The following is a 26277-nucleotide window of genomic DNA, read 5'->3' as shown; positions in this document are numbered from 1 at the left end:
CAAAGGATTGTGGGGGTTGGAGTTCAATAGAGCCAGATACTTTTGAGAACCGCAGCCATCTTGCCGTCTCCATGGAAACGCGGCCTAGCAGGAACAGCGCAGCCTGAGACTCGCGTAGGAAAAAAAGAAAAAAGGCTCTGGGTATGGCAGAGGCGGCGTGGAATGAGGACACCGGCGTCGCCGTCTATCGCTCCCGGGACCCCATCGGCAACCTCCGCGTCCGGTGAGGCCTACCGCCATTTTAATCGCCCCTTTTCTCCCGTGAGGCCTAGTGCGGACTCCGGAGCCTTCGCTCGAGTTGGGCGCCACTGTTTCTTCTTCAACAAAACACCTCAGGGAGAAAGGGACTCCCACAACCAGAGATAGATAGATAGATAGATAGATAGATAGATAGATACACATATACATATGAAAACAGTTTCCATATGAAAACATATGGAAACTAAAAAAAAATTAAAATATATTTTCAAAATTTATTAATATTATTTATTATGTATATTGTATGTTATATATTATAGAAAATTATATTGTAATATATTTATAATAATAATAGTAATTTTATATATTGAAATAGATTAATAATATTTATTATATTTATTTAATAATATTTATTATTATAAATTGTATGGTATATATTATAATTTACATTGTAATATATTAATATTATTTATTTTATATATAATGTATATATTGTAGATTTATACTGTAAAATATTATTAATATTGTATATAATAGGTTTCTATTGTAATATAGTAATATTATTTATAAATAAAATTTATAAAATATGTGATGTATTATACATTTTTCTATATTTATAACATTATTTATATATTATGTTATATATTATATATTTATAATCTATAGTCATAATATTATATTTTACAGATTTATTTGGTAATGTATTATATTTTATATATATTGTATATTATAGATTTATATTGTAATATATTATATATTACGTATTATGTGTTATACATATTATAATGTGTATTATATATTAAGTGTTATATATTATAGATTTATATTGTAATAAGTTAATAATATATATGTGTATCATATTAATGGTTTATATACTGTAATATATTAATATTATTTACTATATATTATATGTTATATAGATTAATATTATATACATTATTATTATATAATATGTTATATATTATAGATTAATATTATATTAATAGTGTTATTTATATACCTGTTATAGATGTTATATATTGTAGATTAATGTTTTAATATAATTTTTATATATTGTACATGTTATAGATTAATATTATATGTTAATAATATGTATGATATATGTTGTATGCTATATTTTATATACCTATATATATAGATAGGTATATTATATATATATGTATACACACAACACACACACACACATTATTTGTAGTAGTAGTATTATGTTGTGAGAGGTTGGCTCTTCTTGTCCTCCCACGCAGGGTCGGCCTCCAGCGGGTGACGTCTACCAGTCTTCTCCTTCAGCAGCTCCAAGCCTCCTCCGGCCAGCAGCTCATCGGCTTGGCCACCCTTGGCCCTGTGGCAAGTGAGTGACTGCTTTGGGCTTTTGGGCCGGGACCACATTGGCCAAAGCCGCATGCTTGACCCGTCGGCCTACTCTTGTGTCTTTCAGGTGCCCCTTGTCCGGAGGAGGAGCGCGAAGAGGTCGTAGTTGGATGGCAGGAGAAGCTTTTCAGTCAGGCAAGTCTATGTCGAATGCAGAGATATTATATATATATTTATAGATACACACATGCACATAGATATAATATCTATAGCCATCTATCTTTGGCTGAATGGCCATCTATTGGGAGGGTTTGGATGGAGAAACTCTTCTGCCAGGCAAGTCTAAGTCGAATGCATAGATATTATAAACACATACATATATATGTGTATAGCCATCTATCTTTGGCTGAATGGTCATCTGTTAGGAGGGTTTGGATGGAGAAGCTCTTCCGCCAGGCAAGTCTATGTCAAATGCATAGATATTATACATACATGTGTGTGTGTATTTCTACGTATATATGTATATATGTAAATAAATATATAGCCATCTATTTTTGGCTGAATGGCCATCTGTCGGGAGGGCTTGGATGGTGTCTTCCTTTAAAGCAGAAGAGGGTTGGACTGAATGGTTCTTGGGGTCCCTCCAACTGTAGGATTCTCTGATATACATAATATATATCTCATATATCTATATCTACCTAGATATAGATATTCTGTGGCCATTTATCTGGATGATCCTTGAGGTCCCTCCAACTGTAGGGTTCTATAACACACACACACACACACACACACACATATTCATTCATTCTATGGCTATCTATTGGCTGAATGGCCACCTGTTGGGAGGGATCGGACAGTGTCTTCTGTTAAAGCAGAAGGGGGTTGGACTGGATGACCTTTATATATAAATATACACATAAATTATAACATTGTCACAGTCACCTTTTAATATATATATATCCCATATATTCTCATAACATTCTGATGGCTCCTGTTTTCAATTCTATACTTATGTACAGCAAAAAATTCTGTGGTCACTTCTCCTCTGCCCCAATCATACCATTTCATTCCTTCTTCCGTCCCATGTGCCCTCAGTTCGAGGTGGACCTCTACCGCAGCGCCGCGGCCTGCCAGACACCGCTTGACCGCCAGTACCACCGGGAGGTCCTGCGGCTGGAGGAGACCGGCGGGAGAAGCAACGCCCGCATCTTCACCTACACGGATCACGACCGCTTCACCAACCTGGAGGAGGTATGGTGCCCGTCTCATCTATGGGGAGCCCTGAGAGAGGGAAGCTGGGTCCGTGAGCCTTCTTCCTCTTGCCTTGCAGCATTGCCAGAAGGTGACCACGGCGGCTGAGGAAAAACCCTCCTACCTGGCCGAGCGCATGGCCAATGTCCGGAGGAGGCGGCAGGAGCGCCGGCCCAGGTCGGCCCAAAAGGCTTCAGTTATCCCTCTCTTCTTCTTCTCTTCTTCCTCCTGGCTCTTTCTTTGCCTCCATCCCTTCCCTTTTCTTTCTCCCTTCCTTCCTTTCTTTTTTCCTTCTTCCTTTACATTCCCCCCCCTTCTCCTTCCTCCCTTCCTTTTTCTTTTCCCCCTGCTCATCTTCCTTTCCTTCTTTCTTTCTTTCTTTCTTTCCTTCCCTCCATCCATTATTCCTTCCTTTCTTCCTCATTTCCCTTGCTTTACCTTCCTCTTCTCTCCTTCCTTCCTTTCTCCCTTCCTTCCCCCCTGCCCATCCTCCCTCCTTTCCTTTCTTTTCCTACCTTCCCCTCCCTTTCCCATTCCTTTCCTTCTCCTTCTCTATCTTTCTTTCCTTCCTCCTTCCTTTCCTTCCTTGCCTATCTCTCTCCTTTTCCTCTGCAGGGAAGGGCCCGGCCTGAAGTCCCGGATCGTGACCTGGGAGCCTTCGGAGGAGTTTGTCAAGAGCAGCCACGTCCTCAACACTCCCCTCCAGACCATGTACATCATGGCCGACCTGGGGCCCCCCGGCAGGTGAGTCCCGCTCCCAAGCACCTTTCCTGTCTGGCCAAAGTGCTGCCCTAATAATAATAGATAACCATGAATAATAATATTCCTTCCTGGCTGAAGGGAGTCGGTTTGAATGGCCTTTGGAGGTCCCTTCTGACTATGATTTTTAATATATCATTATTATATTTATATTATTATATATTTATTATTGTTATTTTGTTATTATCATTTATTTTTATTTCATTTATCATTATTATTCTTATTAGAATTTGTGTTTGAGTGCTGCCCTAATAATAATAGATAACCATGAATAATAATATCATCATAATTCCTACCTGGCCTTTGGAAGTCCCTCCAAACTCTATGAGTTTAATAATAATAATAATAATAATAATAGTTGTTGTTGTTGTTATAATAATATTCCTGCCTGGCAGAAGGGAGTCGGTCTGAATGACCTTTGCAGGTCCCTTCTGACTATGATTTTTAATATATCATTATATTATTATTATATTTATTATTGTTATTTTGTTATTATCATTTATTTTACATACTGTGCTTTTGTGTCAATAATAATAGATAGATAGATAGCAGTGAATAGTAATATAATACCAATTTCCTTGCAACCTCTCAGCCCAGCAAGAGCTGCGATGCTGCGGCAACGAAGGCTGACGCTAACAGGTTTTTCCCTTTGCACAGACTGGGCCTCCGGGAGAATGAGCACGTCCTGTGCACTCTCCAGGTGGATGGCAATGGAGTGCTCAGCGTCAAGCCGGACTTCACGGGGAGCAAAGGGCCCTACAGGTGAGCAGCAGCCAGAGGGAGAGGCGCGGTCACACCTGAGTACCTGTCTGCACCCTCCTCCTCCTCCTCCTCTTCCCTGTTTCCCTGCCAAGGATGTTGATAATACTCATCTCTGGCATGAGAAGATGCAGGGCATGCTGTGCGTGGACCATCTCTTGTGACCCACACCATTGACAGATCAAGACCAAACTTTGCGCACAGAGCCTCCATGACGCACTTTATGTCCTGTTGTAGTTAGGGGGAGGATGGACCATGGATGATGGGATATGCAGTACCTACACTCACTTCCTGAAATCACTGCGACCCTCACTAATTACGGATCAAGACCGCACTTGGCACACAGAGCCCCCGTTACCCACTTTATGTCCTGGTGCGGTTAGGGGGAAGACGGGCCATGGATGATGGGACTTGAAGTACCTTTACTCACTTCCTGAGATCACTGCAACCCTCACTAATGATGGATCAAGACCACATTTGGCACAAAGAGCCGCCATGATGCTCTTTATGTCCCGTTGTGGTTAGGGGGAAGATGGACCATGGATGATGGGATATGCAGTACCTTCAATCACTTCCTGAAATCACTGCGATCCTCACTAATGACGGATCAAGACCAAACTTGGCACACAGAGCCCCCGTGACGCACTTTATGTCCTGGTGCAGTCTGGGGGACTACGGACCATGAATGATGGAATATGCAGTACCTTCACTCACTTCCTGAGATGGATAATGAGACTTGAATTATCTTCACTCACTTCCTGAGACCACTGCGATCCTCACCAATGATGGATCAAGACCACACTTGGCACACAGAGCCCTCGTGATCCATTTTATGTCCTGGTGCACTTTGGGGGACTACGGACCTTGGATGATGGGACTTGCAGTACCTTCACTCACTTCCTGAGATCACTGCGACCCTCACCAATGATAGATCAAGACCACACTTGGCACACAGAGCTCCTGTGACCCACTTTATATCCTAGTGCAGTTTGGGGGACTACAGACCATGGATGATGGGACTTGTAGTACCTTCACTCACTTCCTGAGACCACTGCGACCCTCACCAATGATGGATCAAGACCACACTTGGCACACAGAGCCCCCGTGACCCACTTTATGTCCTGGTGCAGTTTAGGGAGACTACAGACCATGAATGATGGAATATGCAGTACCTTCTCTATTCATGTGAAAGGGTGTCATAAGGAAGAGGGAGCAGGCTTGTTGTTTTCTGCTGCCCTGGAGACTAGGACTCAATGGAGCCATGGGTTCAGATGACAGGGAAGGAGATTCCATTGAACATGAGGAAGAGTTTATTAGACCTGCTCAGCAGTGGAACTCTCTGCCTCGGAGTCCGGCAGAGGCTCCTTCCTTGGAATCTTTTAAACAGAAGCTAGATGGCCATCTGTTCAGGGATGCTTTGATTGTGCTTTCCCTTCAGGGCAGGGGGTTGGACTAGACTCTATGATCCTATGATTCATCCTCATCCTTATCTCTGTCTCTCTGCCAAGGATCGAGTTGGAAGGGGAGAAGCGGGAAGTGTGGAGCGTCACCCTGCAGAACGCCTCTCCGCAAGTGGAGCACGAAGACGAGGCCCGGGAGCAGCGCGTCTTCAAGGACGTCCGTGCTGGCGGGATAACCATTATTATTATTATTATTATTATTATTATTATTATTATTAGATACATAACAAGATTAGTACACAGCAAACAAGATCACTATGCTATCACTATCAGTTTGTGGCGTCACTAGTAACGCTCCCCTAGCATCCAGGGTGATGTTTAGTCCTATAAAGTTACCTGTTTCCTGAAATAATGCAATGCTTTGACTCAGTTTGAAGCCTGATCTTTCTTCTTTCTGCTTTATCCCTCAGCTGTACAGCCGGCACAAGGAGTATCTCTCCGGACTGGTGGGCTCCGACTTCGAAATGGTGAGCGGCCTTTTCCAAAAAGCCTTTGGGAAAATAAGGTTGACTGGCCATCTGTCGGGAGGGCTTTGAATGGAAGGGTTGGACTGGATATCTTTTAGGGGCCCCTCCCAACTCTAGGAGTAGAATAATAATAATAATAATAATAATAATAATAATAATAATAATAATAATGTATTAATAATGTAAAATAGAAGCGGGTTGGACTGGATGGCCTTTAGAGGTACCTTCTCTGATTAATAATAATAATAATAATAATAATAATAATAATAATGTAATTCTGTCTTACTGCCTGGCAGAAAGGGGTTGGACTGAATGGCCTATGATTCTAATAATAATAATAATAATAATAATAATGTAATAATAATATAAAATAGAAGCGGGTTGGACTGGATGGCCTTTAGAGGTCCTTTCTCTGAATGATGATGATGATGATGATGATGATGATGATGTAATTCTGTCTTACTGCCTGGCAGAAAGGGGTTGGACTGGATGGCCTTTCGAGGTCCCTTCTCTGATTGTAATAATAATAATAATAGATAATATTAGATAATAATAAATAATAACATATCATGATATAATAGTAATTTTATATGGTAGGAGACCAGACTAGATGGCCTTTGGAGGTCCCTTCTGACTATGATTCTAATAATAATAAATAAATAAATAAATAAATAAATAACGGATCATAATATAATAGTAATTCTATCTTCTTATATGGCAAGAAGCTGGACTTGATGGCCTTTAGAGGTCTATGTTTTGAATAATCTATATACCGTAAATAATGTTCGTTTGTGGGATTAACATAACTCAAAAAACACTGCATGGATTGACACCAAGTTTGGACACAATACACCTATCAGACCAACGAGTGACCATCACTCATAAAAACACTGAAAAACACAACGGAAGGGACTTCAGAAGCCAAAAAAACCCAAAGAATACATTACAATGCATGCGCAAAACCACACACACACATATATATACACGCAAACACACATATACACAAATATATACACACAAAACACATGTACACAGACTGGGCCACAACTTCCAACAGTGTGATCGGCACACTGGGTGCTGTGCCTAAAGACCTTGGCCTGCACTTAAAAACAATCGGCACTGACCAATTTACCACCTGTCATCTGCAAAAGGCCACCCTACTCTGATCTGCATGCATTATTCCCCAGTACATCACATATTTGGATGTTGGACATTTGGGAAGTGTCCAACGTGTGATCCAATACGACAGCCAGCAGAGGGATCTTGTTTGCTGTGGACTCATCTTGTAGTGCATCAAATAATAATGATGATGATGATGATTATGATGATGATGATGATGTAATTCTATCTTTATGATAGAAGGGGGTTGGATTTAATGGCCTTCTGTCTACGGACAACACCAGCTCTTCAGCTGGTGTTGTCACTGGCCTGAGAACCTATTATTATTATTATTATTATTATTATTATTATTATTATTATTAGTGTCCCGTGTGCCTTGCCATTGAGTGGCCTCCCTTCTCTTTCCCCTCGCAGACAGTTCCTGGCGCTCTCCGACTCTTTGTGAACGGCGAAATTGGTAAGTGATTCTCTTGCTCCAATTTGTGAGAAAATGAGGAGAAAAGGGGGGTCCCAGTCCCGCAATGGGAGTTTCAACACTTTCTTGTTTCTCCCAGTTTCGGCCCAAGGCTATGAATACGACCACCTCTACATCCACTTCTTCCTGGAGCTGCCCAGCGGTGAGTGAAGGCGGGTGGAGGCCTTCGGGGTTATTTGGGGTCAATGGGGAGCAGACTAACAGGAGGGAGGAGGTGTCTTCCAACCCTATGCATATTATTATTATTATTATTATTATTATTATGATTTCAAACATTATCTTCCAACCCTATGCATATTATTATTATTATTATTTTATTATTTTATTATTATTATTATTTTTATTTCAAACGTTTATACCCCGCCCTTCTCGACTCCCAAGGAGGGATAAAATAATAATAATAATAATAATAATAATAATAATAATAATAATAATGCAATTCTATCTTCCTGCTTAGTAGAAGGGGGTTGGGCTGAATAATAATAAGTAAAGGTAAAGGTTTTGCCTTGACATTAAGTCCAGTCATGTTTGACTCTGGGACTGCATGGAGCACCGTTGCCTTCCTGCAGAAGCAGTACCTATTGATATACTCACATTTGCATGTTTTCAAACAGAAGCTGAGGCTAACAGAGAGAGCTCACCCCACTCCCTGGATTTGAACCAGCAGCTCAGCAGTTTAACCAAGATTATTATTATAATTCAATAATATTTAACCCACTGCGCCACCAGGATTATTCAACAACAACAACAACAACAATATAATTCTATCTTCCTACCTGGCAGAAGGGATTTGAACTGAATTGTCCTTGGGGTCAATAATAATAATAATAATAATAATAATAATAATAATTAATTGTATATTCCTGCTGGGCAGAAGGTGATTGAACTGGATGGTCCTTGGGGTCAACAACAATAAAAATAATAATTTAATTTCTCTTTCTTCTTGGCAGAAAGGGGTTGGGCTGGATGACCTTTGGGGTCCCTTCCAAGTCTAGGATTCTATGATATATCTGTCTCTCTCTCATATCTACAGCCATGTGTCTTTGGCTACATGGCCATTTATTGGGAGGGATCGGGTTGTGCCTTCCCAATCTGAGTGTGACGACCATTGCTTCCTCTTAGGCTGGTCCTGCCCGCCATCGCAGCCGCTCTCCGGAGTCACCCAAACCTGCACCACCAAGACCTGCGGATGGGTAGGTAGAGCTCCATAAGGTTCAGCATGACAATAGACTCAATGCAATTCTAATAATAATAGATTTTAACAGTAATAGATATTAATACTTAATTCTATCCTTTAATAGCAGAATGGGGCTGGATAGAATGACCCTTTGGGATCCCTTCCAACTCTAGGATTCTATTACTATATTAATTGTTGTTGTTGTTAGACTACTAGAGTTGGAATAACAGCAACAATAACAATAATAATGTAATAATAATAATAGAATCTTCCTGCCTGGCAGAAGGGGATTGGACTGGATGCTCCCTTGGGGTCCCTTCCAACAACAACAACAATGTAATTCTATTGTCCTTTATGATAGAAGAGGGTTGGACTGGATGGCCTTTGGGATCCCTTCCAACTCTAGAAGTTTTTTTTTAATTATTATTATTATTATTATTATTATTATTATTATTATTATTAGACTATTAGAGTTGGAATAATAAAAACAGGAACAATAATAATGTAATAATAATAATAATAATAATAGAATCTTCCTGCCTGGCAGAAGAGGGCTGGACTAGATGGCCTCTTGGGGTCCCTTCCAACAACAATAACAATGTTAAAAACTTAATAAAACTTAAACTTAATAAAAACTATTAAAAAAAACAATGTAATTCTATTGTCCTTTATGATAGAAGGGGGTTGGACTGGATGGGCTTTGGGATCCCTTCCAACTCTAGGAGTCTATTATTATTATTATTATTATTATTACTACTACTACTGCTACTAGACTACTAGAGTTGGAATAACAACAACAATAATAATATTGTAATAATAATAATAATAATCATCATCATCATCATCTTCTTGCCTGGCAGAGGGGGGCTGGGCTGGATGGCCCCTTGGGTTCCCTTCCAACAGCAACAACAACAACAACAATGTATTTCTATTGTCCTTTATGATAGAAGGGGATTGGACTGGATGACCTTTGGGATTCCTTCCAACTCTAGGAGTCTATTATTATTATTATTATTATTATTATTACTACTACTACTACTAGACTACTAGAGTTGGAATAACAACAACAACAACAATAATATTGTAATAATAATAATAATAATAATAGAATCTTCCTTGCCTAGTGGAAGGGGGCTGGACTGGATGGCCCCTTGGGGTCCTTTCCATACTGGGCTTGTCTTATCCCCACTGCCTTCCATTCTCTGCTAATAATCATAATAATCATCATAATCTCCAGGATCTGACTTGTGGAGCTTCCTTTTCTCTCCAGGAGCGGGTGGCCTTCTTCTCCTTCCCGTTCACCCTGGAAGTCTTCTTCAGCCAAGAGGACGAGGCCGAGGGTAAGTCATGGCAATAGATGGGTGGATGAATGGAGACCTCTCCCAAGCAACGCTTCATATTGTAGACCAAAGCAGTTAGAGAGGCACTGGAATAATAATAATGATAATAATAATGATGCAAAATCTTAATAATGACAATGAAGAAGTATTGTAATATAATAATAGGTTATTATTATAAAATATTATGATAATGATAATTGAAATGTAACGTATAATAACAATATGTATTATAATATAATATATCATAAAAATTTAATTATAATTATAATGTAAAGAAATTATTATTATTGAAATATAATCATATATTATTATAAAAATAAAATATAATATAAGGAGCCCCGATGGCGCAATGGGTTAAACCCTTGTGCTGGCAGGACTGAAGACCGACAGGTCACAGGTTTGAATCTGGGGAGAGCACGGATGAGCTCCCTCTGTCAGCTCCAGCTCCTCATGCACAGACATGAGGGAAGCCTCCCACAAGGATGGTCAAACATCAAAATATCCAGGCGTCCCCTGGGCAACGTCCTTGCAGACGGCCAATTCTCTCACACCAGAAGCAACTTGCAGTTTCTCAAGTCGCTCCTGATATGAAAATAAATAAAAATATAAAAATATAATGATGATAACAATAGTAGTGTAATATAATAATTTATTATTATAAAATACAAGAAGAATAATTGTAATGTAAAATGGTGATAATATTGTAATATAATAGTAATATATTATTATAAAATATAATGGTAATAATTGTAATGTAGAATAATAATAATAAGTATTGTAATATAATGATGGTCTTCCCTGCTTTTCCCTGTGGCTCTCCACAATTTCTTTTTGGCCTCAACGTTTTTCCCTTTTATTCCCAGGGTCGCTTTCTCAATGGCCGGTCCTGTACTTTGAGGTTCTCTCCTTAGACTTCTGGCAGCGGTCGCGGGTCGAAGGCTACGGTTTTGTGGCTTTGCCGACCACGCCAGGTAACAAGGGACTCGGCGCTTTGATGGTGCAGCCTCTGAGTCGCCTTTGCGTGGCTCTGGAGGGATAGAGTTGGCTTGCCTTCCTCCCCACAGGGTCCCACACCGTGAGTGCCTCCACCTGGCGCCCTGTCGAGCTGGGCCCTCGGGCGGAGCTGCAGCGCTTCTTCGTTGGGGGGTCGCCCGAGTTGGAGGACCTGACCTACAGCCGCCTGCCAGGCACCTTCACGGTGAGTGCCCCCCCCCCACCACCACCACCAAAATAGCCAGCCCCAAAGCCCTTCAGGTACCTTCACGTTGGGTGGACGGGCCCTACAAGTCATAAGAGGGACTTCCCTTGATCTCCCTTGACCTCCCTGGACTTCCTTTGATGTCCCAGGACATCTCTGATCTTCCCTTGACTTGCTTTAATCTCCCTGGACTTCCTTTTACTTCACTTGACTTCCTTTAGCTTCTCTGGACTTCCCTTGACCTCTCTCGACTTCCCTTGACTTTCTTTGACCTCTCAGGACGTCTCTGAACTTCTTATGACCTCTCAGGACTTCCTTTGACCTTTTTGAACTGCCTTTGACCTTCCCTGACCTCCTAGGACTTCTCTGAATTTCCCTTGACCTCCCTGGACTTCCCTTGACTTCCTTTGACTTTCCTAAACTTCCCTTGACTTTCCTGAACTGTCCTCAAATTCCTTTGAACTTCCCTTGACTTTCTTTGACCTCTGAGGACATCTCTGAACTTCCTTTGGCTTCTTTGGACTTCTCTTGATCTCTCGGGACTACCCTTGATTTTCCTGAACTGCTCTCGACTTCCTTCAACATCCTAGGACTTCTCTTTGGTCTCCCTGGACCTTCCTTGGACTTCTCTCTACTTCCTTTGATTTTCATGGACCTTCCTCAACTTCCTTTGACTTCCTTTGACTTTTCTCAACTTCCTTGGACTTCCTTTGACTTCCCTTGACCACCCTGGACTATCCTTGACTTCCTTTGACTTCCCTTGACCTCCTTTGATTTCCCTTGGCTTCCCTGGACTTCCTTTGACCTCCTTTGGTCTCCCTGGACCTTCCTTGGACTTCTCTCCACTTTGTTTGACTTTCATGGACCTTCCTCAACTTCCTTGGCTTCCTTTGACTTTCCTCAACTTCCTTGGACTTCCCTTATCTTCTCTTGACTTCCCTTGACCTCCTTTGACTTCCTTTGTCCTCTCTTGACTTCCCTTGACCTCCTTTGACTTCCCTTGACTTCTTTTTACTTCCCTTGACCTCCCTGGACTATCCTTGACTTTCTTTGATTTCCCTCGACTTCCTTGAACTTCTCTTGACTTCCTTTGACCTCCTTTGATTTCCCTGGACTTCCTTTGACCTCCCTGAACTTTCCTTGATTTCCTTGGCCTTCCCTGGGCTTCCTCTGCCCCACCCCTCCTGACCATTTCCCCTCTCCTTCCAGGGTGACCGGCTCAGCCGCTTCGGCTTCCGCACGAAGACGACAGGCAGCGTCTCCTTCCGCCTTCACTGCCTTCAGCAGTCTAAGTGAGTGGAAAGAAAGGCAACCTCACTTTGGGGAAGAAGAGCCCCTTTGGGCACCATTAGGAGGGTCCTGACACTGGTCAAGGTCTTTATCAAGGGCTTGGAGGGAGTTTTAGGGGGCCTCCTCATCAAGAGCGCAGGTGGGAACCACATGGGGAATCTTCTGATAGCCCAGAAGACAGGATCGAGATCTCCTTCGCCGATGAGAGAGCTGATAGGTCAAAACTAACACAATAGATATCCACAAGGAGAAATGTATGGCAAGGTCCCTTCCAACTCTATAATAATAATAATAATAATCTGCACGCATTATTCACCGATGCATCACATAGTCCTAGAATCTTGGGAAGTGTCCAATGTGTGATCCAATACAACAGTCAACAGAGTGATCTTGTTTGCAGTGTACTCATCTTGTTGTGTTTCAAATAACAACAACAACAACGGGCGCAGTGCCTAAAACCTTGGCATGCACTTAAACACCATTGATAATTAATAATAATAATAATAATAATAATAATAATAATAGTAATAAAGATCGAACTGCAAAGACTCTGGCACAAGCCAGTCAAGGTGGTCCCAGTGGTGATTGGCACACTGGGTGCAGTGCCTCAAGATCTTGGCCTGCACTTAAACACAATTGATAATAATAATAATAATAATAATAATAATAATAACAACAATAATAATAATAATAATAATGGCACAAGCTAGTCAAGGTGGTCCCAGTGGTGATTGGCACACTGGGTGCAGTGCCTAAAGACCTTGGCCTGCACTTAAACACAATCGGCGCTGACAAGATTACTATTTGCCAGCTGCAGAAGGCCACCTTACTGGAATCTGCACGCATTATTCGCCAATACATCACACAGTCCTAGACACTTGGGAAGGGTCCGACGTGTGATCTGATACAACAACCAGCAGAGTGATCTTGTTTGCTGTGGACTCATCTTGTGTTTTAAATAACAATAATAGTAATAATTATTATTATTATAATAATAGGTGCAGTGCCTCAAGACCTTGGTCTGCACTTAAATACAATCGGCGCTGACAAAATTACCATCTGGGTCCAATGTGTGATCTCGTACAACAGCCAGCAGAGTGATCTTGTTTGCTGTGCACCAGTCCTGTTGTGTATCAAATAATAATATTCCTTCTTCCGGCTTGGCAGAAAGGGGTTGGACTGGATGGCCTTTGAGGGTCTGTAGGCGAGATGCTTGTGTGTTCTTAAGATGGAAAGCACACGTCTGTGTTTCAGATGGATTAGGAATCAGCTGATTTTCCCCTGTAATAGGCAGTGTAAGAGCGCCTCAAGCTTCGGAGAGCGTCTGTTCAACCATTTCAAAGCTCCCTGCTTGAGTGGTGATGGCGCGATCGTCAGCGTAGATGAAACTCTGTCCCTTCTGGGCGGACATGAGAGAAGCCTCCCCGCAGGATTGAACATATCCAGGCATCCCCTGGGCAACGTCTTTATAGATGGCTGATTCTCTCACACCAGAAGCAACCAAAAGCGACTTGCAGCATAATAATAATAATAATTATTATTATTATTATTATTATTATTATTATTATTCTGTCTTCCTGCCTGGTAGAAGGTGGGTTGAACTAGATAGCCTTTGGCGGTTACTTCCAACTGTATGAGTCTGATGATGATGATGATGATGATGATGATGGAAATCTATCTCCCTTTATGGCAGAAGGGGGGTTGGACTAGATAGCCCTTGCTATCCCTCCCAACTCCAGGCTTCCGTGCTTCTATGAGACTTGTTCTCCCCCTTTGCAGGGCCTTCCTGGACTCCAGCTCCATGAGGAAACGCATGCAGAGCGTCCTGGACCGGCTGGGCGGCTGGGGTCAGCAGGGCTCCCTCTACGGCGTCCTGGGTGAGGACGGGAGAGAGGGGAGGGGCCCTAGAGTTGGCGGGGGGGCAAAGGCCATCCAGTCCATCCCCTTTCGACCTGTTGGGTTGCCCTTTGGGTTACCTTTGGATCAGGCATGGGCCGGAGCCTCCGGTGGTGCAATGGGTTAAACCCTTGTGCCGGCAGGACTGAAGACCAACAGGTCGGAGGTTCGAATCCGGGGAGAGCGTGGATGAGCTCCCTCTGTCAGCTCCAGCTCCCCATGCGGGGACATGAGAGAAGCCTCCCACAAGGATGGTCAAACATCTGGGCAATGTCCCCTGGGCGACGTCCTTGCAGACAGCCAATTCTCTCACACCAGAAGTGACTTGGAGTTTCTCAAGTCGCTCCTAACAGACACACAAAAAGGCATGGGCCAATTTTGGACTTCAACTCCTACCATTCCTGACAGCCAGTAGGTATCAATATAGTTATCGATAGAATTATTATGGATAGCAATAGATATAGATGGCTCTTGGAGTCTCTTCCAAGACTAGGATTTGATGATGGATGGATAGGTAGATAGAGAGAGAGAGAGAGAGAGATAAGTAAGGAGACAGACAGATAGATAGGTAAGTAGACAGATAGATAGAAAAGTAGAGAGAGAGTGGGAGAGATAAGTAGATAGATAGATAGATAGATAGATAGATAGATAGATAAATAGATAGATAGATAGATAGATAGATAGATAGATCGGAGGAAGGGAGAGAGAGAAAGAAATGATGGATAGATAGATAGATAAATAAACAGATAGGAAGTAGGTAGGATGGATGGATGGATAGGAAATAGGGAGGGAGAAGGAAAGGATGAATGGATTGATAGAAGGAAGGAAAGAGAAGGAAAGGATAGATGGATAAGTGGAAGGAAAGAATGGGTGGATGGATGGAAGGAGGAAAGGATGGATGGATGGATGGACGGACGGACGGACAGACAGACAGACAGATAGATAGATAGGAGGGAGAGAAGGAAAGAATGGATAGGTGGATAAATAGATAGGAAGAGAGATAGGATAGACAGACAGACAGACACAGACAAACAAGTAGACAGGTAGGTAGGCAGATAGACACAGATAGATAGAAAGAGACAGATAAGTAGGTAGATAGACAGAGAGAGAGATAGACAGACAGACACAGACAAACAAGTAGACAGGTAGGTAGGTAGATGGATAGACAGAGATAGACAGATAGATAGATAGATAGACAGATGGATAAGTAGATAGATAAATAGACATCACTAAGATAGATAGATAGATAGATAGATAGATAGATAGATAGATGTCGATAGACAGACAGCTAGATAAGTAGGAAGCTAGATAGATAGACAGATAGATAGACACAGACAGACAAGTAGATACGTAGACAAGGAAGTCAAGATAAGTACTCGGAGAAGTATATAGATAAATAGACAGACATATAAGTAGGTAGGTAGACAGATAAATCGATAATAGGTAGGTAGACAGAGAAATAGGTAGACAGGCAGACAGAGGTAGGTAGGTAGGTAGGTAGGTAGGTAGATAAGTAGACAGATAAGTAGGCAGACAGATGGGTAGATGTAGATAGATAGACAGGAATCTAGATAAATAGATAGACAGATAGACACAGACAGACAAGTAGATAGGTAGGTAGGTTGGTAGATAGACAGATAAGTAGATAGATAGACAGACAGAAAGGCAGATAGATAAATAGACAGATAAGTAGGTAGGTAGTACTTACTCACTTACTTAGGTGATCCCTCTTAGTCCAAGGATGATGGTCCTCCAAGTGTAGTATCCTGGGGGTGAGTCTGTAGGTGACTGTGGAGCCCTATTCTTGATCTGCATCTTCTCCCACAGTGAGGGCATCGGTTTCCAGGTGGAAGGCGGTCCCAGTTGGGGTTGGCTTGACGCGTCTTTCTCTTGGCACATTTCCCTCTTTCGCCCTCTTTTGTGCCTCTTCAAATTCTACAGCACTAATGGTCACAGCTGACCTCCAACTGGAGCGCTCAAGGACCAGGGCTTCCCAGTTCTCAGTGTCTATGCCAGAGTTTTTAAGGTTGGCTTTGAGCCCATCTTTAAATTTCTTCTCCTGTCCTCCAACATTCCGTAGGTAGGTAGATAAGCAGGTAATTAGACAGACAGACACATTAGATAGACAGGTAGGTAGATAAGTAGGTAAATAGATAAGTAGATAGATAAGCCAGATAGGCAGACAGATATAGATAGATAAGTAGGTAGATAGGTAGGTAGATAGATAAGTAGAAAGAAAGAAAGAAAGAGATAGATAGATAGGCAGACAGACAGACAGATATAGATAGATAGATAGATAGATAGATAGATAGATAGATAGATAGATAGGTAGGTAGGTAGATAGATAGGTAGATAGGTAGGTAGGTAGGTAGGTAGAAAGATAGATAGAATTGGAATGAGTGTCCCTTGTCCTTTTTTGACTGGTGATTCCATTGGGTTGGTCCTTCTCCATTTATGCGGTGACTCTTTCCTTCTTTCCTTCCTTCCTTCCTTCCTTCCTTCCTTCCTTCCTTCCTTCCTTTCCTTCTTCCTTCCTTCCTTGTTTTGCAGAGGCCTTCCAAAGGGCCCGGCGCCGGATGCAAGAGGCCCGGGAGAGCCTCCCGCAGGACCTGATCCGGCCTTCTTCGACTTCTTTGGCGGCGGCCCATTTGGGCGGAGGGGAGTCCTGAGAGCTTCCCTTTCGGGGATGTGGACGATAGATCTCGTTGCACCTTATTGGGGAAGCAGGACATTGCAAAAGATTCCCCGTTGGCCCCTGGGCTGTCCTTTTTGAAAGCAAGACGATAACAACAACAACAACAACAACAACAACAACAACGGACTCTTTCCAGGTTCAAATCCAAGGGTCCATGAAAACATACCTTCTTTGATGAGACTGTTCTTCCTTCGATTGTAAACAAAGGAGCTCTGTTTTGTTTTGTCTGTATATATGTTCAAAGCGATGCTCATATTACTCTGCAAGGGAATGCTGTTGTGTTATTTTTAAACAGAAATAAATTTATATTAATTTTTACGGAAGCCACTCTGGGCCATTTTTCCTCCTTCCTTCCTTCCTTCCTTCCTTCCTTCCTTCCTTCCTTCCTTCCTTCCTTCCTTCCTTCCTTCCATGTTGTCAAGACTTTAGTGTCTTTTCCAGTCAATCACAACGTGTCCAAGGTTCCACTGGATGGATGGATGGATAGGTTTTGGAACTCACCTGCCCTTCCTCCCTCCTTGCTTATTGCTACCATCCCTTCCTTTTCTCCTTCCTCTCTCCCTTCCCCTTCTTCCCTTCCTTTTCCTTCCTTCCTCTTTCCTTCCCTCCTTCCTTTCTCCCTCCCTCCCTTCCAATCCCTCTTTGTCCTTCTCTTCCTTTTCCTTCTCCTTCATCCTCTCCTTTCTCCTCTCTCCCTTCCCATTCTTCCCTTCCCTTCCTTCCTTCCTTCCTCCCTTCCTCCCTCCCTCCCTCCCTCCCTCCCTTCCTGTCCCTCTTTGTCCTTCTCTTCCTTCTCCTTCATCCTCTCCTTCTTTCTCCTCTCTCCTTTCCCCTTCTTCCCTTCCTTTTCCTTTCCTTTTCTTCCTTCCTCCTTCCTGTCCGTCTTTGTCCTTTTCCTCCTTTTCCTTCACCTTCATTCTCTCCTTCCTTCTCCTCCCTCCCTTCCCCTTCTTTCATTCCTTTTCCTTTTCTTTCCTCCCCCTTTCCTTCCTTCCTTTTTTTCTTCCTCCCTTCCTGTCCCTCTTTGTCCTCCTCCTCCTTTTCCCTTCTACTATCATTCTCTCCTTTTTCCTTCCTCCTTGCCCCTTCTTCACCTCCTTTCCCTTCTCCTTCCTCTCTCGCTTCCTTTATTCCCTCTTTCTCCTTTTTCATTCTTTCTCCTTCTCTCTTTCTTCTAGCTCCTTTCCCTCCTTCTCCTTGTCCTCCTCCTCCCCCTTTTTCTTCCGATCATTCTCTCCTTCTTCTCCTTTTCCTGCTTCTTCTTCTCCCTCCTCCTTCCTCCTCCTCTCCCTCCTTTCCATCCTTCTCCTTCTAATCCTTTTCCTCCTTCTATCTTTCTCTCCTCCTTTTTCCTTCTCCTTCCTTCTCTCCTCCTCCCTCCCTCTTCCTCCTTTCCCTCCTTTCCCTACTCCTTCCCCTCCTCCTTTTTTCTCTCCTTCTTCACCTCCCTCCCTCTTTTCCTTCCTTTCTTTTCCTTCTCCTCCTTTCCTCTCTTCCTTCCTTTCCTTGTCCTTCTCCTCCTTTTTCCTCCTCCTCCTTTCTCTCCTTCTCCTCCCTCCCTCCTTCCTTTCCCACCTCTTTCTCTCCTTGTCCTTCTTCTCCTTTTTCCTTCTCCCTTCCTTCCTATTTGCCCTTTTCCTCTCCCTCTTTTGCTTCCTTTCCCTCCTTGTCCTCTTCCTTCTCCTTTCTCCTCCTCTTCCTCGCTCCGTCTTCCTCTTCCTCTCCCGCCTTTCCTGTTGCCTGGCTCCCCAAGTGAAGTCACACAGAGCCCTGGGTTCCATCCTCCATCCTGGCCTCCTCCTCTCTGGGAGACCCAAAGAAGGGCCTGGCCCTCTTCCGCTTGGATCGGGGCCACGGATCCAAGCAGTGAGTTCCATGGGATTGCAAAGTGGCCTTGATCAAAGCCTCATCGAATCAGGTTGACCCTCTGAGTCGGAGAGAATCGTGTAACACAAAGCACAACACAGGAGGAGCCTCTTCACAGAAGTCATGGCTACCAAGGGGAACGCATCCAATACAGGTCGGTGAGGGTATCTGCCAGGAAGGATCAAATGGTGTCTTTACGGCAGAAGGGGGTTGGACTGGATGAGCTTTGGAGTCCCTTCCAACTCTAGAATTCTATGATGTACCTATCATATCTCTCGCTCTTATCTCTCTGTTTTCTGGTTTCTGCCAACCATCTCTTCTGGAAGAGACAAACCAAGAAGCAGAGGAAACAAACAGAAGGTGCGGACAACTGATGCTAAAGGCACCGGTGCTTCTGCTCCCACTCCAACCGGAAAAGGTATGCATAATAATAACATATTATATATATATACACACACACACATATATACACTAGCCATCCCTTACCACGCATTGCTGTGGCCCAGTCTGTGTATATGTGCTTTGTGTGTGTGTATGTGTGAGTGTATATTTGTGTATATGTGTATATATGTGTGTTTGCATATATCTATATAAATAAAAATGTAATGTTCGTTTGTGGGATTCACAGAACTCAAAAACCACTCGACAAATTGACACCAAATTTGGACACAAGACACCTAAGAACCCAATGTATGGAAAAAAATGGATTTTGTCATTTGGAAGTTGTAGTTGCTGGGATTTATAGTTCACATACAATCAAAGAGCATTCTGAACCCCACCAACGGTGGAATTGAACCAAACTTGGCACAGTATAAATATTATTATTGATACGAATAATAATTTCTATATTAACTAATAGATAGAATCAAGGAATGCTGGGCAGAAAGACAGTGCCCAAAACAATTTGAATTTGATTCGACGTCTAGTGGTTTTTGAGTTATGTTAGTCCCACAAACAAGCACAGGAAAGCCTAGAGAAGACAATTATGCTGGGGAAAGTGGAAGGCAAAAGGAAGAGGGGCCGACCAAGGGCAAGATGGATGGATGGCATCCTTGAAGTGACTGGACTGACCTTGAGGGAGCTGGGGGTGGTAACGGCCGACAGGGAGCTCTGGCGTAGGCTGGTCCATGAGGTCACGAAGAGTCGGAGACGACTGAACGTATGAACAACAACAACAACATTAACTTATTAATAATTAATTATTATTATTATTATTAATAATAATAATAAATATAATAGTTACTTTGAGTCTCTTTTTAGAGAGAAAAACCACAGTATAAATATTATTATTAATACAAATAATAATTTCTATATTAACTAATAGAATCAGGGAATGCTGGGCAGAAAGACAGTGCCCAAAACAATTTGAATACCTGATTCAACATCCAGTGGTTTGGAAAGGCCAATATGATTCTAGGCTGCATCCTTAGAAGAATAGTGTCAAGATGGGTCGAAGTGATAGAGGCCATCATGACTTCACTATCGGAATATAATAGGAAGGGATAGTGCATAAATGTTGACGCCTTCCTCCGCCTCTTATTCTCTCCATAGGCTTCTTCCTCTTTGCAGAAGGCGGCCATCTTTCGCTGCCTCCAAGCCTTGATGGACCACGGCCTGAAGCTGGAACCCGCCTGCGGTTGGGACGCCACTCCTTTGGGGTGTTCGGGGACAGCGATATGGGTACATTGGAACCCATTGGTGGTTCACATTGAACTGTGAGGCTCCTTGGGGAAGGGAGGGCCCTTTGCACAGGCTCAGAGGGACCCTCAACAGTTTCTAACTTCCAAACATGAGCTTCTGCACTCGGACAGACTTCTATACTCAATCTCATTCAACACTCAACACACTTCTCAAATAGTCATTGCCTGTCATCCTGTTTAATCCTGAACATTTTAAACTGTCGCTGAGTCGGTACCGTGACCTGCAGCCCCTCCCACTGCTTAAGTATATAGAGATAAGGAATATGCAAATCAAACAAGGTATATACTTTAGGTTACAAACAGACAAACATCACATAGAGAAGGCTTGAGAAGGTTGCTTCCTCCAACAAGAGGGACCCTCTTTTCAGTTGCAACTATCTGATAGGGGCCTCTTTGCCTTGTTGACACTTTGTACATGCTCAGGGGGACCTCAGAGAAGAAAGGAAGGACCCTTTGTGCATGCTCAGACATCTTCAATTGCATCTATCTGATAGAGGCCTCTTTGCCTCTATGACACTTTGCATAGAGGCATAGACACTTTGCACATGCTCAGAGGGACCTGGGAAAGGAAGGAAGGGCACTTTGCACATGCTCAGAGGGACTCTCTTTACATGTTCCATTGCACCAATCTGATAGGGCCCTCTTGCCTTGCTGACACTTTGCACATGCTCAGAGGGACTCTCTTTACATGTTCCATTGCACCAATCTGATAGGGCCCTCTTGCCTTGCTGACACTTTGCACATGCTCAGAGGGACTCTCTTTACATGTTCCATTGCACCAATCTGTTAGGGGCTTCTTCGCCTTGCTGGCACTTTACACATGCTCAGAGGGTCCTGGGAAAGGAAGAAAGGGCACTTTGCACATGCTCAGAGGGACCTGGGAAAGGAAGGAAGGGCACTTTGCACATGATCAGAGGGAACCTCTTTACATGTTCCATTGCACCAATCTGATAGGGGCCTCTTGCCTTGCTGACACTTTGCACATGCTCAGAGGGATTCTCTTTACATGTTCCATTGCACCGATCTGTTAGGGGCTTCTTCGCCTTGCTGGCACTTTACACATGCTCAGAGGGTCCTGGGAAAGGAAGAAAGGGCACTTTGCATATGCTCAGAGGGACCTGGGAAAGGAAGGAAGGGCACTTTGCACATGATCAGAGGGAACCTCTTTACATGTTCCATTGCACCAATCTGATAGGGGCCTCTTGCCTTGCTGACACTTTGCACATGCTCAGAGGGACTCTCTTTACATGTTCCATTGCACCAATCTGTTAGGGGCTTCTTCGCCTTGCTGGCACTTTACACATGCTCAGAGGGTCCTGGGAAAGGAAGAAAGGGCACTTTGCATATGCTCAGAGGGACCTGGGAAAGGAAGGAAGGGCACTTTGCACATGATCAGAGGGAACCTCTTTACATGTTCCATTGCACCAATCTGATAGGGGCCTCTTTGCCTTGCTGACACTTTGCACATGCTCAGAGGGACCTGGGAAAGGAAGAAAGAGCACTTTGCACATGCTCAGAGGGACTCTCTTTACATGTTCCATTGCACCAATCTGATAGGGACCTCTTCGCCTTGCTGGCACTTTGCACATGCTCAGAGGACCTTGGGGAAAGAAGGAAGGGCACTTTGCACATGCTCAGAGGGTCCTGGGAAAGGAAAGGCACTTTGCACATGCTCAGAGGGACTCTCTTTACATGTTCCATTGCACCAATCCGATAGTTGCCTCTTTGCCTTGCTGGCACTTTGCACATGCTCAGAGGATCCTGGGAAAGGAAGGAAGGGCACTTTCACATTCTCAGAGGGACCCTCTTTATGTTTTCTAATGCACCAGCCTCTTTGCCTTCCTGAAACTTTGCACAAGCTCAGAGGGTCCTGGAGAAGGAAGGAAGGGCACTTTACAGATGCTCAGAGGGAGCCTCTTTTCAATTGGAACTATCTGATAGTGGCCTCTTCACTTTCCTGACACTTTGCACATGCTCAGAGGAGCCTGGGAAAGGAAGGAAGCACACCCTGCATGTGCTCAGAGGGAGCCTCTTTACATATTCTAAACCACTATGCCTTCCAGACGCTTTGCAAGAGGGACCTAGGGAAGGAGGGAAGGAAGGGCCCTTTGCACATGCTCAGAGGAACTTTCTTTCCTTGTTCTTCTTCCAGGAGGAGGAGGAGGCAGCGCAGGAGCAGCGCCTGCAGGCGTGGGCCAGCAGGGCCCTTGCGCGCCTCTCCCGACAGCACTTCCTCCCGGTCATGCGAGAGCTCCAGCGGCACCTCAGGCCCTTCATCCAGCCAGAGGAGTTCACCCTCCGCACCCTGGGCAAGGTGGCCGCCAACAACGGTCAGTCAGAGAGGCCCCGCAGCCAGGCTGCGGCAGACAAGGCCAACACCATCCTAGCCTCCTGCATGAACAGGAGCAAGCCGTCCAATAATAATAAGAACAACAATAACAATAGATAGATAATAATGGTCCTTTCCAACTCCGTGAAGCTAATAATGATAATATTAATAATAAATAGATAATAATGGATAGTAATATAATAGCAATCCTTTATGGCAGAAGGGGGGTCGGATGGAACGGCCTCTTGAGGCCAACTCTGCGAGTCTAATAATAATAATAATAATAATAATAGTAATAATTATTATTATAATTATAGTAATAGATATAATAGTAACTTTATCTTCTTTTATGGCAGAAGAAGGTTGGAATGGATGGCCCTTGGTGGTCCCTTCCATGAGTCTAATATTTATTTATTTATTTATTTATTTATTGTGTCAGAAGTAAGTTGAGGGTACAGTTAAAATTAATTTAAAAACACAAAGTTTTAAAAACGTGACATGATGCTAAATGTCCTTTGAGCAGTAGCTGGCCACTTGGTGTGCCTCTGGTGTTGCTATCCATCCATCCATCTACTCAGCTATTTATCTATCTATCTGTTCATCTCTATCTATAGATCCATCCATCTATTCATCTATCTACTCATTTATCTCTCTCTCTCTCTATCCACCCTTCCCTCCCTCCCTCCCTCCCTCCCTCCCTCCCTCCCTCCCTCCCTCCATCTACTCATCTATCTTCCTATCTATCTATCTAGTCATCTATCTGTCTATCTATCTACTCAGCTATCTATCTATCTATCTATCTATCTATCTCTCTATCTCTCTATCTATCTCTCTATCTAGTCATCCATCTATCTATCTATCTATCTATCTATCTATCTATCTATCTATCTATCTATCTATCTACTCAGCTATCTATCTATCTGTTCATCTCTATCTATCTATCTATCATCTATCTATCTATCTATCTTTCTATTATCTCAATTTATTGATCGATCCATCGATCTATTCATCTATCTAGTTATCTATCTATCTATCTATCTATCTATCTATCTATCTATTCCTCTATCTACTCATCTATCTATTTACCTGCCTGTCTTCTTCTTCTCCGCTCAGTGCTCCAGTGCATCCCCTTCATGGGCATCACGCTGACCACTCTGCAGACGGTCACTCGTGGGATGGAGGGTGTCCGGAGGCGCCAGGCCCTTTGCCAAGGTGAGTCGCCTTTCCTTCCCTTTTGGGGTGGGTCCCAGGATCTCCATGGTGTGACCTGAACGTTGTCGTCTCCTCCGTCAGCTTTGGGGCAGATGTGCCGCGCCATCCGCATCTACCTGCGCAAGTGGGAGCGCGCCCCGTGGCCCCGCATCAGCGCCCGGCAGTTCTCATCCTACCTCTTCCCGCTCTACGCCTGCCTCGCCCGCACCTGGCTCCCTGACACAAACCCACAGGTGGGCATCGGCATTGCCTTGGCCTCTTCCGCTGCTGCATCACACACTTGGCCCACCTCCCTTTCACAGGAAGTGCTCTCAAGCCAAGTCTCACCTATCCTATATACCTGCATCCCATATTTTGTGTACTCCCCATTGACATCTCTAACCCGTGAAGGTCGTTTTGGATTCTGATCCTGTCTTCCTTCCTTCCTCTTCTCTATTTATCATTTCCTTCTCTTTTCTCCTTTCCTCTCCTCCCTTCTTTCCCTTCCTTCTTTCTTCTCTCCTGACTTCTTCCCTTTCCCTATCATCTTGCCTTCCTTCTTCCTCCTATCCATCCCTTCCTTCTTCTCTCCTGTTCTTCATCCATCCAACCTTTCCTTCCCCCTTCCCTTTTCTTCTTCCTTTTTTCTATCATCCTTTCTTATCATTTCCTTCTCTTTCCTCTCTCCCTCTCTTCTTCCCTTCCTTTCCTTCTCTCTCCTTCCTTCCTTCCTTTCTCGTCTCCTTCTCTCCCTCCTATCCATCCTTTCATTCTCCCCCTCTTCCTCTCTCTCCTTCCTTCTTTCCTCCTATCTGTCTATCCTTTTGGCTTCCTTCTTTCCATCTAACCATCCATCCACCCTTTCCTTCTCTCTCTCTCTCTTCCTTCCTTCCTTCCTTCCTTCCTTCCTTCCTTCCTTTTTTGTATCCTTCCTTTCCTTGTCTCCTTCCTTTCTTCCATTCTCTCTTCTCTCCTCCCTTCCTCCTATTCATCCTTTACTTCTCCCTCACTTCCACTCTCTCTCCTTTCCTCCTCTTTCTCCCTCCCTTCCTCTTATCTTCCTTTTCTCTTCCCTCCCTTCTGCTCATTCTTTCCATCTATCCCCTCTATCTATCTATCTATCTATCTATCTATCTATCTATCTCCCTCATTTCCTCTCTCTCCTCCTTCCTTCCCTCCTTCCTTCCATCTATCTATCCATCCATCCATCCTTTACTTCTCTCCTCCTTCCTTCTTTCCTTCCTTCCATTCTCTCTCCTCTCTCCCTCATACCCATCTTTTCCTTCTGCCTCTCTTCCCCTCTCCCTCCCCTTTCCCTCTTCCTCCTTTCCTTCTTTTCATCCTCCCTCCCTCCGTCTTATCTATCATTCTTTTTCTTTTCTCTTTTCTCTTCCCTCCCTCCTATTCATCCTTTACTCCTCTCTCCTTCCTTTTATCTCTATCTATCTATCTATCTATCTATCCATCCATCCTTTCTTTCTTTCTCTATCACTTCCTCTCTCTCCTCCTTCCATCCATCCATCCATCCATCCATCCATCCTCTCTCTCTCTCTCTCTCTCTCTCTCTCTCTCCCTCTCTCCCTTCCTTCCTTCCTTCCTTCCTTCCTTTTCTCAGGTCAAGCTGTCCGCCCTGCAGGCCTTGCGCCCGGTTCTCAGCCTCCTTCTTCCTCGGAAGGAAGTCCAGGTCCAGATCCATGAGGACATCCTCCTCTTTGCGGCTCAGTACCAGAGCGGCCTGGAGCCTTTCCTTATTACTCAGGTGGGAGGCAAGTTGTTGTTGTTGCTGTTGTTGTTGTTGT

At 43.6% G+C, this 26277-nt stretch overlaps 2 protein-coding genes across 2 annotated transcripts in view; both read left to right on the top strand.

Moving 5' to 3' along the window:
* Positions 1 to 44: 44 nt before the first annotated feature.
* MKS1 (MKS transition zone complex subunit 1) lies at positions 45 to 17430 on the top strand. The gene is made up of 18 exons (XM_067472077.1): positions 45 to 223; positions 1443 to 1546; positions 1634 to 1701; positions 2602 to 2757; positions 2837 to 2934; positions 3373 to 3501; positions 4174 to 4278; positions 5784 to 5892; positions 6146 to 6202; positions 7736 to 7778; positions 7876 to 7938; positions 8919 to 8989; positions 10244 to 10313; positions 11177 to 11284; positions 11378 to 11511; positions 12721 to 12803; positions 14581 to 14678; positions 17248 to 17430. Exons 1-18 carry the CDS (start codon positions 144 to 146, stop codon positions 17364 to 17366), a joined length of 1695 nt encoding a protein of 564 aa, XP_067328178.1. The 5' UTR covers positions 45 to 143; the 3' UTR covers positions 17367 to 17430.
* Positions 17431 to 24392: 6962 nt separating this feature from the next.
* The window catches only part of LOC132763822 (maestro heat-like repeat-containing protein family member 2A), a 31766-nt gene continuing 29881 nt past the window's right edge, over positions 24393 to 26277 (top strand). Inside the window, exons 1-3 of the mRNA XM_067472244.1 lie at positions 24393 to 24499; positions 24581 to 24732; positions 26094 to 26237. Coding sequence (XP_067328345.1) covers positions 24421 to 24499; positions 24581 to 24732; positions 26094 to 26237 — 375 coding nt within the window. The 5' untranslated portion in view covers positions 24393 to 24420. The remainder of the gene's footprint in view (positions 24500 to 24580; positions 24733 to 26093; positions 26238 to 26277) is intronic.

The sequence above is a fragment of the Anolis sagrei genome, chromosome 11 (assembly GCF_037176765.1).
Source record: "Anolis sagrei isolate rAnoSag1 chromosome 11, rAnoSag1.mat, whole genome shotgun sequence".
Classification (NCBI taxonomy): Eukaryota; Metazoa; Chordata; class Lepidosauria; order Squamata; family Dactyloidae; genus Anolis; species Anolis sagrei.
Note: the sequence above shows the minus strand (reverse complement) of the source record. Positions and strands in the feature narration are given on the sequence as shown.